Source organism: Abrus precatorius, unplaced genomic scaffold, assembly GCF_003935025.1.
Source record: "Abrus precatorius isolate BTA unplaced genomic scaffold, Abrus_2018 Scaffold2, whole genome shotgun sequence".
Lineage (NCBI taxonomy): Eukaryota > Viridiplantae > Streptophyta > Magnoliopsida > Fabales > Fabaceae > Abrus > Abrus precatorius.
This window is the reverse complement of record NW_020874362.1, coordinates 23,621,780-23,638,594: the sequence shown is the minus strand read 5'-3', so window position 1 is coordinate 23,638,594 and position 16,815 is coordinate 23,621,780. Positions and strand designations below refer to the sequence as shown.

At 27.4% G+C, this 16,815-nt stretch overlaps 1 protein-coding gene across 5 annotated transcripts; it reads left to right on the top strand.

The window, feature by feature from the left end:
- Nucleotides 1-3,251: 3,251 nt before the first annotated feature.
- On the top strand, nucleotides 3,252-16,636 carry LOC113858472. Of its 5 annotated transcripts, none has more exons than XM_027491142.1 (9): nucleotides 3,252-3,670; nucleotides 4,324-4,586; nucleotides 4,729-4,842; nucleotides 11,846-12,201; nucleotides 12,874-13,085; nucleotides 13,171-13,427; nucleotides 13,522-13,700; nucleotides 14,372-14,462; nucleotides 16,279-16,636. In XM_027491142.1, exons 2-8 carry the CDS (start codon nucleotides 4,364-4,366, stop codon nucleotides 14,441-14,443), a joined length of 1,413 nt encoding a protein of 470 aa, XP_027346943.1. In that variant the 5' UTR covers nucleotides 3,252-3,670; nucleotides 4,324-4,363; the 3' UTR covers nucleotides 14,444-14,462; nucleotides 16,279-16,636. The 5 variants fall into 5 exon arrangements, with proteins under 5 accessions (XP_027346943.1, XP_027346942.1, XP_027346944.1 ...); XM_027491141.1 differs by lacking the exon at nucleotides 16,279-16,636 and adding an exon at nucleotides 14,799-15,193; XM_027491143.1 differs by lacking the exon at nucleotides 16,279-16,636 and adding an exon at nucleotides 14,574-14,635.
- Nucleotides 16,637-16,815: the final 179 nt, after the last annotated feature.

Genomic DNA, 16,815 nt, shown 5'->3' with positions numbered 1-16,815 from the left:
TGTTAGAGAAAAAGATCAAGAAATAAGTAGAAAGAAAGAACACAGAGTCATATTGATTCAACTTTAAATGAATACAAAATGTATAACCTTTTAAGTTTTTTAAGCATAAATTTCTCTGGACTCGATAACTCAAGGTTTTTTTTTTTTGAAGTCTCTATAAAAACATTATCTAAAGAAAAAAAAATCTAAAATTATTAACCTTTTTAAAATCTAACTTTTTCTTTTAAGTATAGTTTAGCCTTTGTATATGTTTGATCTTGCCTTAAGTTATTTTTATTATTTAATTTGAGAATCTATTTTTAAAATTTTATTTTATGATAAAGCCTCGTTAAATTGTCAACAAATTACCTTTAAATAAAACAAAAATATTACAATATAAACACGTTATAGTAGAAGTTTAATAAAATAATAATAACTTTAAAGTTATGTTTTTCATTTTTAAATTATTCTGATTTTTTTATTTTATCTTTCTTATAAAATTTTATTATTTAGTCCTCAATTTTTGTTTTTAATTCGCAACTAGTTTCTTTGTTAAGTTCTATTTGTTTAAGTCATTAAGTGCCTATATAACTAATTGGTTGAGTTTTTTATTTGAACACAATAATCTTATGTGCATTTATATCAAAAATAGAAAAAGTAGTCTATATTTTAAAAGAAATGTTGGTAATATATTTTTTTAACACACTCGTAGTTATTGCCTATAATTTATTAAATTTTAAAAAAAAGTTTTATTCTTAATTTAATAATTTTCACACCTACATTTATATATTTTAATTAAAAGTATATTAAAGAGTGTTTTTTTTAAACCCTTCTCATATTCTAATTGAGATATGAAACTCTAAATTTAGAATGACTAAAATCATTCATGTAAAAACTCTAAGCTTATCTTAGCCTTCATCTCCCTCAAATTCATTTAAAGAACGTGTCTTTTGAACGTGAATCAATTGCATCAACTAACTGGTTAAAGAGTGTTTTTCTCTTAATTATTTATATTTTTTACTTGTCATGTGTTAGAACCTTATCTCATTTCTCATTTCTTTTTTAATGCAAAATGATGATAAATGTGATTCTTTTATTTTTTTTTAGGGGCAAGAGAAAAAGAATTTAATATTATGATTATTAAAAAAGTAAATACAACAACTTTTTAAGCAGAAATAAAAGTTAAAATCATACATACAAAAAATACTTCAAGATGAATGAAGTGTTATTCGTTGTCATAAGTCATGTTAATAGATCTATCATGGGTAATAATGTTAAACAATGTGAAATAACGAATATGATGTGATAAGTCAACACGGATTAATGAATCTAATTTTTTTGTTAGATCATAAGTGTTTTAATAAGATATAATTTTGTTTAAATTAAATAAAATTACTATGAATAACAAAATTTTTATCCTGAATATTTAACGTAACTGTATTTATTATAATTAAACTTAAGATTGTATTTTAAGTTAAAATAATGCTTGTTAGTTGATTCATATATTTAATAGTAAATTGATATTAGTTTTTTTTTTAATTTTATATATTTTTGATAAATACTAGAATGATGCAACCAAACTTGGTGCATTTTGCAAACCTAATATACAATTTATTTGTCATTACAATGATGTTGTAAGTTAATACAATGGAATTATATTGCAATGTGATTAATGTATTTGTGATTGCAATAAATATGTCGCTTGAAAATGGGATTGAGTTGAATTAAAATGCAAAATGTATTGAAGTATGTGATGTTTTTGCATCAATGATGATAATTTCTAGTTATCAATACAAAATCTCATATAAAATTATAAATTCAAACTTATTTTTTTAGCGGTCAAAATGTGTATTAAAATATATTAACTTGGAGAAATATATAAAGCTACTTCAGCAAAAATACATGGTGGCATTTCTTATGATTTGTAAAATTAAATAAAAAATATATTAACATTTAATTAATATTGTGATTAACTAATATTACGCAAAAATATACCTATTTTATATTACTCTAATCTTTTAATGTCATTCTATATATTTATGATATATAAAAGTCTAGAGTAGAATTATAGTTTTAACATTTTAGTTGTCCAATAATTCAACTATTTGTCACATTATTAATTCGTCATTGTTATGTTTTGATTGAATTTATAATTATTTTCATCTTCGATATCTTAGTTTTTATATACATTTATTCTTACAACTATATATATATATATATATACCTTTTCTTTTATCATTTAAAATTTGAAGTAAAATTATATTTAAAAAGTTAATTAAATCTATTTATATTTTGTAGACAAAAATTCAATTACTTTAACATATTTATTCTATTTAATAATTTTCTATATGTTTTAATAATGTCTATTAATTTTTTTATAAATTAAACATTTATAGTTGTACAATTTTATTGTTGATGTTTATTTATACTTAAAAAATATATTATATATTAAAACAATTTATTTAATATAATCTTAACTAATTTTTAAATTATATTTTTATCATCGTAATTTCTTTAATATAAATTGAATTGATAAAATTTAATGTTTAAAAATCATTAAATAAAGTAAATTTTTAATATCTTTGACTATTATTAAATATTATTTTTTTTAGAAATGCTTAGTAACAAGGAATTATTTTTGTTGAAATCAATTCAATTATTACAATAGATAAAATACAATAAATGATTTAAATATATAATTAGATATGATAAGTGAATTTATTACTGAAATTTTTTTTTCCATACATAAAGATTTGAATATGAGACAAATATATATAAATCACATGTATTCTGTTCTTATAAGAGACAGATAAAACTATTATAAGTTTTTTTGAATATTTTAATATAATATATTTACTATAACTTGAATATTAAACTATATTTAATACAAAAATATGAACACAGTTCAATAAAATATGATTTTTATTATTAATATGTAATAAAAAATTTTAATATTAACTGAAAATATTATTTTATAATATTAATTTTAATTAACTATATTAATATATTAAAATATTTATATTTAATTATTACCTATTCATTTTTATTGGTTGAAGGAGCGGTTCGGTTTTGAAAATGAATTCGTATATAAACGATAATTGAATTACTGATTTTGGAGAAAAGTGAATTTTAGGCGTGGGGCAGGGGGTACCTACTACCTACAACCAACAGCACAATATCAGCTAATTAAAAGCTATCGTGGGTTAAACACTGAGTATTAATTAAATAAACGCAACGTTGAACTGAACAGAAAATCAGAAAAAGCATAATCGTATTGCATAAGAACATACCATACATAGATTGAAGAAGCATCACCGACGACCCTCACTCACGAACCCACAAAAGACGCTGCTTTACACTGTCGGTGTCAGAAAAAGAAAGCTCTTCTAAAAGACACACACCAACTGCGGAAAACGAAAAATGCAAACTTTGCCGTAACCAAAGTGCGGATCGTGATATTTCATTCATAACGCCACACCACAACACCCACCCCACGTGCTTTTATGCTCCGCCGCTGCATCACTCGCGATAGATCCTCGGCTTCAACCAATATTATGTTCATTCTTCCTCTCCAATTGCCTAAAGGATCCATTTTTAACGATTATCTCAGTGTTTGAATTTTGTTCCTTCCAGAAAGATCTCATTTTGGGAAGATTTTCCATGTTCTGCATTGTTGTTCTCGTTAATCCCTGTAAGTTATGGCGTACCCATCTTATCATTTCTCATTTAGAGCTTGAAATTTCCATTTTCTCTTTTTGTTTTTGTGTTTTTCTGTTATTGCGAGGGAGGGAATGTGGTCTGTTTCTTTAGTTATTTGCTATGGTTCTTTCTTTGTTCTCAATGACGTCTTACCCTCGAATTTTTACAATTTCAATAGATAATCCAATTATTAGTGCAGGGTCATCGAGAAGTTTCGAGTAATGTTTTCCACAATAAATGGGATTTTTTTGTCCATTAGTTTCGTTTTTTATTTGCTTTTGCTATGATGTAGTGACGTTTATCTGTGAATGCTTTCACTTTCATTCATGTGCTTGGTGCCGCTAGAAGGATTGTTGACAATGTTTTAGCTTGATATTTTCATGTTTTGTTTTATAGGATCACTCATTGTAATGGTGATTTTATAATCTGCATCTACTTTCTTCCCTATGGCAATTATTGATTTGAATTGAAGGCTGTCATAATGCTTGCATCAACATTTATATGTGTAACCATTTAAGCACACATGAATTTGCGTTTTGAGTTTAGTTTGCATAAGATCATCGGTTGGTGACATGGGTGGTTTATTGTTTGCTAGTCTCCTTTTCGATGCAACTTGGAAGCTGAAAACTAAATATCTTTTTGCAGATGAACTGGTCTGTGTCTGAATCTTGGGACATGCTCTGGAATGGCTCTTTACAGAAACAATGGTGAATTGTTCACCGAGAGAAGAGGCATCATTGATGCAGTTTTCAGTTCTTTTAGAAAAAGTGATCATGGCTCTAGAGTTTTACGTCGTGGTAGAAGGTTTGGTCGGATTACCAAGCAGAGACTTTCACGCTTGATTTTCCTTATCACGGCATTCCTTTCGATTTCTTTAACAGTGTATGGCCTTAAAATGTTTTTTCAAGGTGAGGCTAGAGATATGGGCGGTTTCTCATGATATTTTTGTATGGTTATATACAAATAGTTTCCCACTGTATGACGTGTGTCAGAAAAATCCTACTTGCTGAATTTCACTTCTCGTATTTCTTGGCAATGGATTGGTTACAGCTAAAATGGAATCTAGGTTCTCAAATCCGCACAATCTACAAGAAGAACGCAACCTGCAAGAAAATATTATGGTAGCTGAAGTTGGAAAGGCACCTAAAGGCAAGCGCCGAAAGCGTAAGAGTCTATACCTTGCACCTCTTTTATCATTAAAATTATGTTTTATGAATTTGAACACTAACTTCACCTTCAGTTATGTGCTTCATGCCTTCATCTCCACCCTCTTTTTTCTAAAATGAATGTTTATTGATAAACCCCTTTTAGGAGAAAGCAATAATGAAAGAAATTCCGAAACATTGGACACTGGACTTGCATGTTTATGAAATGAAAAATGAGCATCTAACCAGAAGATTAAACAAGACCAATAAAAAGCTGTCGAACAGATACTGGAGCATGATAGAACACTGTTAATTAATTGACAGGAAATGTAACAAAACACAGAAATACAACAATTAATGTTGCAGTCCCAGAGCTTTCGAAACTTCTACAGAGCACGATATCTGTCCAAGGGAAGAAAAATATTATCATAACTGTTTTTTACCCAGAAATTACACATTATATTCTTAATATGTAACTGCCTACTCCAATGACTGCACATTACAATTCTGAATACATAACTACCTATTCCAATAATCATCATATGACAGGTTTTATTTTAATTCCTATGCCTTCTAGAATAAACCTATAACAGAGGTGGTTTGATTAGATCTGTGACCCTACCATCACCCCTCTCCTGAAGATCAGCCTCATCCTCAAGGCAGCAATTAGGAAATTGTTGCTGCATAACAGATTGATCTTCCCATGTAGCATGCTCTGTTGCAAGACCTTGTCATTGTACCAAATACTGCTTGATCTATTTGCCTTTATTTGTCACCAACTGGCTCTCTAAGATCCGTTCTGGCTGCACCTAATCCACTGGTTGAATAATCAGATCAGGGGGCTATTCAGGTTCTGCGAAATAGGAACCAAAAATTGAAAGGGACCATAAAAATGTGATGCTAGCTTTTGGTTGATTTGGTTTGCCACTAATTGTTGTTTATGCTGCCGAAGCTTAAAAGAAACCCAATCTCCCACTGCAAATTGATGATCTTTTCTCTTCTTTTCTGCATAACACTTCATCCAGTCATGTTCTCTAGTTAAATGGTATAAGTTGATTGAATGCTTATTCCACAAAAGGTGGTCATATGCATTGAATTTCCCAAAACACTTAAAAGTTTCTGGTTCCCATTGTACAAATTTCTTTTTGCCAATTTCTCCTTGCATTTGTAGCATTTGTGCTCCTTGATGGAAAGTTATAGTCATTTCTTTCCAATCAACTAGAACTTTGCCTAATGTTTCAAGCCACACCACCCCTAAAATCACATCCATCGCTCCCAAATCTAAAATATAAGCACTCATGTAACATCCATACTTTCCAATTTCATCCTCAACCCTGTACACTTCCCTTTAGTGGCCACTCGATGTCCATCACCCAACCTCTTGCTGCTTGTTTTATCTACTTCAAGTTCCAAGGTTGAAGCTAGTCAAGCTACCACTATGTTAATGAAGTTGTGGCTGGCCCCACTGTCTATCAAGACCACCATAGGCACTCCATTTAGTATTCCCGCCATCTTCATTGTTTTTACTTCATTCAAACCTTCATGATGTGCTCCAAACAGCCCCAAAACTTGACACTCCAACTGCTTCATCATATTGCTCATCAACTTCAAGAGCAATTATCTCACCTTCCTCATTTAATGCTTCATTTTCACCCAATATTACCATCTCAAATCTTTATTTGCACATTGATGCAAAGGGTGAAAATTTCCTCATTTAAAACATAAATCCCTAGCCTTTTGTCCATCAAGTCTTAATATGTAAGATGTCTCAGGCCTCTATTTTTTACTCCAGAATTTTGCACCTCTCTTGCAATTTTCTTCCTTGTAGAAACCAAAGAAGAGGATGACCTACAGTTTGATTCTGGGTATTGTGACTTCAGCCCACGTACATTGTGGTTGACCAAGAATTCCATCTCACATTTGGCTTGCTATTGGCAGTTACAGAACTAGCCTCCCATCCACGCATTCCACTGCTTAATTTTGAGAACCTGGTTGCACCAGTAGGAACTCCAAATTTGGATTGCCAAGTATTTGCTCCTATAGACAGTGCAGTCCTTTCTGCCTCCAAATCTCTCGCTAATTGCATAGTCTGCAATCTAGGCTTTGGCCAGAAAGTATGAACTCTGCTTGATCTCTGGTTGCTGCCCACTCATAAAATACCCCAAGTACTACTCCTCTGGTAGTTTATTTACTTGTGCAGAAAGGAATTCAAAGGCTTCAATATATTATTCAACACTTCCTCCTTGCTTCAATTCAGATAACTCTTGGTGGGCGTTCTCAAACAGCATTCCTCCAAACCGAATCATTAAAGCCTTCTTGAATTTCTCCAAGCTTAAAATTTCTTCAGTTGCTCTCCACCAATTGGACTAATATATAGTAATCCCCTCCATACTTAATTTAGCTAGTTTAATCTTCACTTCCTCTGATATATTAAACTTCAAAGTAGGTTTCAGCCTTGTAATCCACCCCATAGGATCATCACCAGCTAAGGAGGGAAGTTCTACCTTTTTAACCGCCATACAATATTCTTCAAGACCATTAAAAATTTGATCTTGACCCATTTTATGACAAAGCCTTCTTCATTGTTATTAAAATTCTTATTTTCCTCCAATAACCTTTTGCCTAACAATTTCTGCATTTCAGCCAAGAGTTTTTCTAAATTTTCTTCTAGTAGAACCATCCTTTCATCCATTAAAGCCATGTGAGCATCCATTCCTTCAACCCTCTCTTTGAATTATTCAATTCTGTTAGAAACTCAAGATATTATACCAGAAAACTTTGCTGGCTTCAAAGAAATTCCTTCCCTTATTTGATCCGGCAGGTTGGACCTATTGATAGAACACTGTTAATTATTAATAGGAAATGTAAAAAACAGAGAAATACAGCAATTAATGTTGCTATCCTAGAGTTTTCGAAACTCCTACAGAGCACAATCTCTGTCCAAGAGAAGAAAAATATTGTCATAACTCATAACTGTCTTTTACCCAGAAATTACACATTATATTCTAAATAAGTAACTATCTACTCCAGTAACTTCCCATTACATTCTGAACACATAACTTCATACTCCAATAACTCACATTATAGATTTAATTTTAATTCCTAAGCCTCTTAGAATAAATAGGTAGTTTGATTGGATCTGACCCTACCAGAGCATTTCTAGGATAATGACAAATATGGTTTTGTTAGCATCAAGCAAAATAATTTGTGTTATAGGAGTTATTTTTGTTTTGCTGATAAATAGGGATGAAAACAGGTCAGGTCGCCTGACAGGAGCCTGTGGCTTGGTCTGGTTTAAGCCTGACTTTTTAATAAACAAACCAGGTTTAGACTTTTTTTAAAGTCTGTTTAAATAAATAAGTCAGTCTTGAGCTATTTATAAAGTCTGTTAAGCCTGACAGACCAGTTTGTATAAAATATATATATATATATATAATTTAAAAATAAAGCTGTCAAAATATATTTAAATAATAGTTACTTAATAATATATTTTTTATATTCTTAATTCTGTTATTATTAAATTAATATATTATGTTATAATTTTATTTATTTATAATTATAATAAACAGAAATTATATTTTATTAAAAATTAAAAATATTTATACATGATTACACTTTTTAAATAATAAATTATTTTAATAATAAATTATTATATTTAAATAATTTAAAAAATAATTAAGTTTTTAAACAGAAATAAGAGGTAATTAAAACTAAACAAAATAAAATTTAAAAATAAAATAATAAAATTATATTAACATATTTTTTATATTCTTAATTTTATTATTATTAATTTAATTATTATATTAATATATTATATTATAACTCTTTTTATTTATAATATATAGAAATTGTTTAAATTTGAATTATATTTTATTTGAAAATAAAAATTTATAAAAAAATAACAACAAAAGAAAATAAAAAATTTATTATAATATATATATATATATATATATATATAATCAGACTATGTAGCAAATAATATAAATAATATAATTATAAATAAATTATATAATAATATATATTTTTGTAACTTACACGTATTTTAATTAAATTATTAGTTAATTTATTAATTTATATATAATATATAAATATATTTTAATTTATTGTATCAGTAATATTTTTTATATTATATTAATGTTATAATGTAGTTAATTTTACGTTTATTTGTTAATTTAAAATAATAAATTAATGAAACAAATAAAATTAATATTTTGTAATTATTTTTTTTAATTTTATAGTTATTATTATTGTTATTTTATATTAAATTTTATCACATATTTTTTAATTAAGATAAAAATTTAAAAATATAAGTTATTTTAATTTAAATATAAATTTTAATAATTTTTTTATATTTATATATTATTTTTCTGCATCTATGAATTTTATAATATAAATATTTTTTATTTATAATTTTTATAATAGTGATATTTATTTATTTTTTAAAATATAATAAATTTTTTAGTTGATTCAATAAATTTTGTAAGTGTTATTTTTTGTTATTAATTTTATATATTTACTGTGATTTTATGTATTAAATATAAAATGTCTTTATACAAACAAAATATAATTATCATAAAAAATAATTAAAATATGTAATAATTTAATAATTTTATAATATTAAACTGAAAAAAATAAAAATAAAAATATTTTATAATATGAAAATATTTATAATTAATGTTCAAATAATATTTTAAAAATTATTTATAAAATTGTATAAAAATTATTATAATTATTTAATAATTATCAATAATACAAATAAAAATTTGAATATATGTAAACTAATTTGATAATAAAATAATTATATTTTTATTATTATTATTCAATAACAATAATCATTATAAATTTTTAATATTTATACAAATTTTATTTTATTTTTTTATCTTTTTTTAAGCAATTTTATTTGTATAAAGTTTATAATAATTTTTTTTATTGATTGTATTAATTACATCACAATAAATTACAAATCTAACACAATTACATATTTTTGTGTCAAAACTGCAATCACACTTATTTTTTATTTTTATTTTATTATTATCTATAGTTACTTTAAATATAAATATAAGATAAATTATTATATTTGTTTGAACAAGTTGAAGAGCAGCAAAGTTTTCAAATAAGATTAAAATACAATTAAAATTAAAAAAATTAATATTTAAAAATAAAATAATAATATTATATTAATTTATTTTTTATATTCTTAATTTTATTAGTATTAATATTTAATTTTTATATTAATATATTATATCACAATTTTTTATTTATAATAAATAAAAATTATATTATATTTGGAACTAAAAATATTTATACATGATTATACGTGTTTAAAAATTAAATTTATTTAATTATAAATTATTATATTTGTTATATTTAAATAAGTTGAAAAAGAATAAACAAATTAAATTTAAAAATAAAATATTAATATTTTTTTAAATAAATTTTCATATTTTTAATTATATTATTATTAATATTCGAATATTATATTAATATAGTATATTATAAATTTTTATATTTATAATAAATAAAAATTGTTTAAATATAAATTATATTTTATTCAAAAGAAAAAATTTATAAAAAATGATAAGAAAATAAAATACAAATTTATTATAATATATATATATATATATATAATCAGACCATATAACAAACAATATAATTATAAATAGATTATATAATAATATATATTTTTGTAATTTTCATGTGTTTTAATTAAATTATTAGTTAATTTATCAATTTATATGTAATATATAAGTATATATTTTAATTTATTGTATCAATAATATTTTTTATATTACATTAATGTTATAATTTTGTTTATTTTATGTTTGTTTATATATTTCAAATATCAAATTAATGAAACAAATAAAATTAAATATTTTGTCATTATTTTTTTTAATTTAATAGTTATTATTATTGTCATTATATATATATATATATATATATTGCATTAAATTTAAATTTATTTATTTTTTAAAACATAATAATTTTCTTTTTATTGTTTCAACAAATTATGTGAATGTTATTTTTGTTTATTAATTTTATATATTTACTATAACTTTATTTGTTGAATATAAGATGTCTTTAAACAAAAAAAATATGTTTCTAAAATAAAACTAAAATATTTAATATTTATATAATTTTTAAAAATATATCAAGAAAAAGATAAATATAAATTTTATTAATATAAAATATTTATAATTAATACTTAAATAATATTTTAAAAAATTATTTATAAAATTATATAAATATTATTATAATTATTTAATAATTATTAAAAACATAGATAAAAATTAAAAAAATATATAAACTAATTTGATAATAAAATATTTATATTTTTTATTAATATTAATTTTTTTTTTGTAACAGGCTTTGTTAACAGGTTTCAGGTCAGGTTAGGCGTAAAATAAAGCTTTTAATAGGTAACAGGCTAGGCTCAAGCTTAATAATTATGTTACAGGCTAAGCCTGTTTAGAGTAAAGCCTAGCCTGACCTAACCTATTTCCATCTCTACTGGCAAAACATGATTATGCATTTGGTCATTGTTGCTATGGCATTATGATAATTAGCATTTTGCAAATGGTGATTACTTATCCAAATGCTGATTATTTTTAAATCTCTAATGCGATTGTTATTTTCAGTATTAAATGAAAGGTAAATATTAGCATCACACTTTTTCTAATACACTTAGTTATTGGTTAAATTTTTTTGAAAACTACAAAATTCATGTGATCTCACGTTTAATTTAATGATTTTGTCTCATACTTCTGTAGTTTTTAATAAATTGTAGTCAATGACTAAGAATGTGTTAAGAGAGTATGTTCTTACTAAATGAAAAAGAACAAACCTGTGGGGATTTATAACTTCATGGTTACCAATCCCTTGCTAATGCTTGAATTTTATTGACTAAACCAACATCGTTTGTGATCTATCATAATTGTTTGGATTAATATGTTCCTCACTTTGCTGACTCTACAATTAACTAGATTCTTTGCCTCCAATATTTTCCTTGAATTTCAATCCTTCAGATTTTCCGTGTGAAGTTGGATTTCGGGAATCAGTAGATGGCCTTGTTGAACCCAAAAATTATATGAACTTTACATGGTTCTCTCTAAAGTACGTTGACCATGAAGAAAAAACATCCAAAATTGATTTATTTGAACCTCGATTTGGAGGACATCAGACTCTAGAGGAAAGAGAAAATTCATTTTATGCAAAAAACCAGACACTCAATTGTGGTTTTGTCAAGGGGCCACCAGGATATCCAAGCACTGGATTTGATATAAATGAAAAAGATAAGACATACATGTTCAGCTGTAAGATTGCAGTTTCTTCTTGCATTTTTGGAAGCTCTGATTTTCTCCGGAGGCCTACAAGTCGACTGGTAATTCTGCAAATTCTTTTAAAATGTTTTTTTGCTTTTTGGTATGTTAACCATAATAAAAACAAAGTCTTAAGTCAAGGTTCTGTTTGATATCAACAACATCTGAAATGACACCGAAAAATCATTATGTTAGTTTAATTGAGTGATTCAAATTTTAAATATTGGAGGCTGAAGAGTAATATGTATACAGAAGAAATTGAATCCAACGATCTGTGTTACTTTGAAAAGTAATAAACAATGGAGCAGTACAAAATAATAACAAAACTAATAGGAGACAAGAAACTTGTCGAAATGCAGACACTTGGTTTTCTCTCAAATGAAAGTTCATTCCACAAATTTGTCATTCTGATACATCAAAACTTTTGTGATATGCTAGATTTGGTTTTCTAAGAATATTGCTGACATTGTTCATGGTGATATTTAATCATGTATTTGTTTATTGGTATTATCAGTATGACCTTTCCTTGAAATAAATATTTCTACAATATTTGTTGGTTTTATCACATATACTATATTTTATGCTATGTAGTAGTGGACACTGGAACTTAAATATATCAACCTGAATTATATGATTATGGTATTTCTATTAATTGTTAATGCATTATGTCTGCTTTACAAACCATATGTTAATAATTTAGAAAATATTATATATGTTTCTTTGCTGCAATGCAGATCAGTACATATTCAAAGAGCAATGTTTGTTTTGTTATGTTCATGGATGATGTAACACTCTCCAAACTTTCATCAGAAGGAAACAGTCCTGATGAGAGAGGGTACATTGGCCTATGGAAAATAGTTATTGTAAAAAACTTGCCATATGAAGACATGCGGAGAACTGGCAAGGTGCCAAAATTTTTATCACACCGTCTCTTCCCAAATTCTAGGTAGTTCTAGCAAACTGTTCTAGCTTCCAAAATTTCTATCCTTTTATTCCTCCTTTAATGTTGTTTAAAAATCATTGCTTGGTAGGTATTCAATTTGGCTTGACAGCAAGATGCGACTCAACTCTGACCCTATGCTGATCATTGAATATTTTTTGTGGCGAAGGAAGGCAGAATATGCCATTTCAAATCACTATGATCGCCACAATGTCTGGGAGGAGGTTCTCCAAAATAAGCGCTTAAATAAATACAACCATACAGCAATTGACGAACAGTTTAACTTTTACCAATCTGATGGCCTCCCCAAGTTTGACCCATCAAACCCAAATAATCCTCTTCCAAGTTGTGCGTCTCCTTTGCATCTTTCTTCATTGTGGAATTTTTGTTGGGTCTGCTTGTGCATAATAAAATTCCAACAATTGATTCTTTCGCCTTGCAGATGTTCCCGAGGGTTCCTTGATAATCAGGGCACATACACCAATGTCAAATTTATTTTCTTGTCTTTGGTTCAATGAAGTTGATCGATTTACATCTCGTGATCAACTAAGCTTTGCTTATACTTACTTGAAACTCCGGAGAATGAATCCAGAGAGACCATTTCAGCTATATATGTTCAAGGTGAATTTCTACACAATTTGTATATACACATGCACACATACAGTGTTTCCATATAAAGCGAGGGGGCTATTTTTAAATTTTACATGACTCAGAGGAGCAAAATTAGACCATTGAATCTCACATGAATAGTCAAGATTACATCATAAAGTCATTTGACATTTATAAGTGGTCATATGATGTTTACCTGTAAATCTTGATAATCTATACCGAGTTGTATGGTCAAGATTTGCTTTTCTCTCCCTCTCTCATCACACAAGCAAATACACACACAGAGAGAGAGAGAGAATATTCTCTTTTTCTCATGAATGAGAGGAATTAATCTTGACAAAGGCCTATTATTCGTTCGAATTGGACAATGATATCCTGTTCGACTGCTACTTGCAAACTTCTTTCACTCTGAATAAAAATAAATTTTGGAAATTTATAAAAAATTTTACTGCCTAAAACTCCTTGATCCTTTAAATTTCAAGCCTCTGCAAGTCACTTAGGTTTTCGGAGTCTGGCATACCTAATGGTCGTATTGTTCTGTCATCTTAATTCAGTGACGCAGACAGGGTTCTTCCTCTCCTTCCTCTCATTAATTAAAACAATTTATTTTTATATAGATGAAAGTTTTTTGTCTAATCATGTCAGAGCAACTGATAAAGTGTGTTCATCATCAATCTATGCAGGATTGTGAACGCAGAGCATTAGTGAAGCTATTCCGACACAGGGCAGTTTCATCTCCGCCAGAGAATACTTGATCAGTTCTGGCTCTTTAAGGTGCCTTTTCTTTCGAGTTGACCTTCATTTTGATTGTTTCAAGTATCATAAGAATGTCATTCTCTTTTTCTTTATATGCTATCGTGCTAACTGTCTTCTTTGATGAATTAGCTTCCTCTAGTTGATAAGACTTGAGGAACTATCTCATCAATTCTGTAAATTGAGAATCTGTGGGGAAATCGATATTAAATGAGTTAAAAAGTGGGATGTAACTTCATTTTCCACCCCTACCATGACCACAGAGTGAAACTTAACCTTTCCAATTTTCAGTTTATTTTGTACCTTCCCACCACGCCCACTCTTGGTCTTCTTTCTTATTCAAGCTCATATGTGAAGGGATGCACGCTACAGGCACAGGTCATCATAATTGACATCCCTTCCAGCTTGACTAGTCTCAACGTTCATGTATGTTTTAAGCTGGACCAAAGAGAGACAAATCCAAATTCAATTACTTGCAGCACAATGGAATTTTATTCTTTGCGTGACCACGGTTAAAGCGTGATTGAGGTGCATTTTTGTGGCCAAGGTTTTCACTCCACTGTGGGGTTCAGTGGAAGTTCTTAGGGAAAGTTGATCAAGGTTTTAGTTTGTTCAGCTTCCTCATGTTTCATTTTAGTATGAAGGATGAGGTGATTTTGCTAACATGTAAGAATAGTTTTTCTTTTCTGTTTGTGTAAACATGTAACAGGTCCTCCTTCCCCTCCCAAGTCAAAGAGGGTATTGGCTAGTGGCAGGTCATAAAAACTGTAAATTGCCTTTCATTTTATTAAGATTTTTGTTGAAGAGAAATTTTGTTTCTGTAACGTGTCCCCATGCCAAAAAATAAAAAATTGCTTTGTTTTATTCTGTGCTTTTAGCTGTTGCCTGAAAAGCTCTTCAGATCCATTTCACAGCTAGCTTTAATGAGCTAATAGGAATTCTCTGTTATGAAGTATGAATTACCATTCATTGGAGAAGCATGGCAAAGTTATATAAAACCTAAAATACAAATAGAATGAAATATCTGTAAATTTTTGTGAAAACATCTATTATAATAAGAAAAAATAACAGATTTACGTCTCACATTTCAGAAAGATGAACGAGTTTGATTAGGTAGGAAAACAAAAATGGAAATTGAGAGAAAGGGGAGAATAGCCTAATCATTATAAAATTCTCTTTTTGGAAAACAAGAAAAATAAAAATGATCTATCAAGTTTACAGGGCATACCTAATAATGGCACTTAATTCCGATAGTTACATAAAGCCATGTACCTTTTTCTATAATTAATTTTGATGGGTTCATGATCGTGTACTTTATATATATACTAAGTAGAATAATGTTAATATATTCTTTGTAACATATTTTTACTATTAGTTCAAATTTATTAAAAACTATAAAAATTATATAGGTCTTATTTTTTTTACTCTTTAATTAATATTTTTTTCTTATATTTTTTTTAATTTTTAATAAATTTTAATTAATAATTAAGAGTATGTTAAAGAAAATGTATTTAAAAATGTGTTGCTAACATTCTTCATACCACGTATATCTCATAAAAAAAAATAAAATTATATTATCAAAATTTAAACTAAACGTGTGTTATTTCTTAACATAAATATTTGAATATTTAGCGATATATAAGTATATATTACAAATTATGAGTAAGAGTATTTTAAAGTGAATTTGTTTATCACAAATTATGAATAAGATTATTTTAAAGTGTGTTTGTAAAGTATAGTATTATTTATCATTTATTTAATTTAAAATACACATAGGATTAAACCCATAAAGATCAAAAGGTAAATAACTTTTGACCTTTTTCACTTCACAAATAAGCTCACTTTGGTGGAGCTTTTCCCTACAAGCTACATACTGGTGAAGGATGAGTTTGAATATTAAACATGGCTCTTCAGCTATATCCACTTTGAGCATCATGAAAGCTACACCACAGCATAACAGCCCTACATTTAGCAGAATCCTTAATGAGTGGAAGCACATTGGAAGTAAGATCGAAAGCAGGAATGAAGTCACTTCTTGCTGCGTCAGGGCAAGCTGGTAGCACCAAGAATATCTTAGTGGCAGGGATACCAGAGGAGCTGCAGTTACGTACATTCTATTGCCTTGTTTGGCAGTGCCATACCCATTAAGGATATATGATCACATAATCATAGTTCCCTATAGCAAAAGCCTCATTACCATTCTGGCACCAGTAGATTGCAATTTTGCCAGCACTAGAACCATTTGCTAGTGCTAACAAGACTAAGGAGAAGAATGTGAGTGAGATTGCTGATTTCAAGGCCATTGCCGAGGAAGGAATTGCCTATATCAATTAAATTGCCTGAATTTATATCTCTTGAGCAATTAAATTTGCAA

Coding starts and splice junctions, on each gene's coding strand:
- LOC113858472 (XM_027491142.1), top strand. CDS start 4,364: ATGGCTCTTTACAGAAACAATGGTGAATTGTTCACCGAGAGAAGAGGC. Junction 13,086..13,170: donor CGTCTCTTCCCAAATTCTAG/GTAGTTCTAGCA, acceptor ATTGCTTGGTAG/GTATTCAATTTGGCTTGACA. Junction 13,701..14,371: donor TTCAGCTATATATGTTCAAG/GTGAATTTCTAC, acceptor CAATCTATGCAG/GATTGTGAACGCAGAGCATT.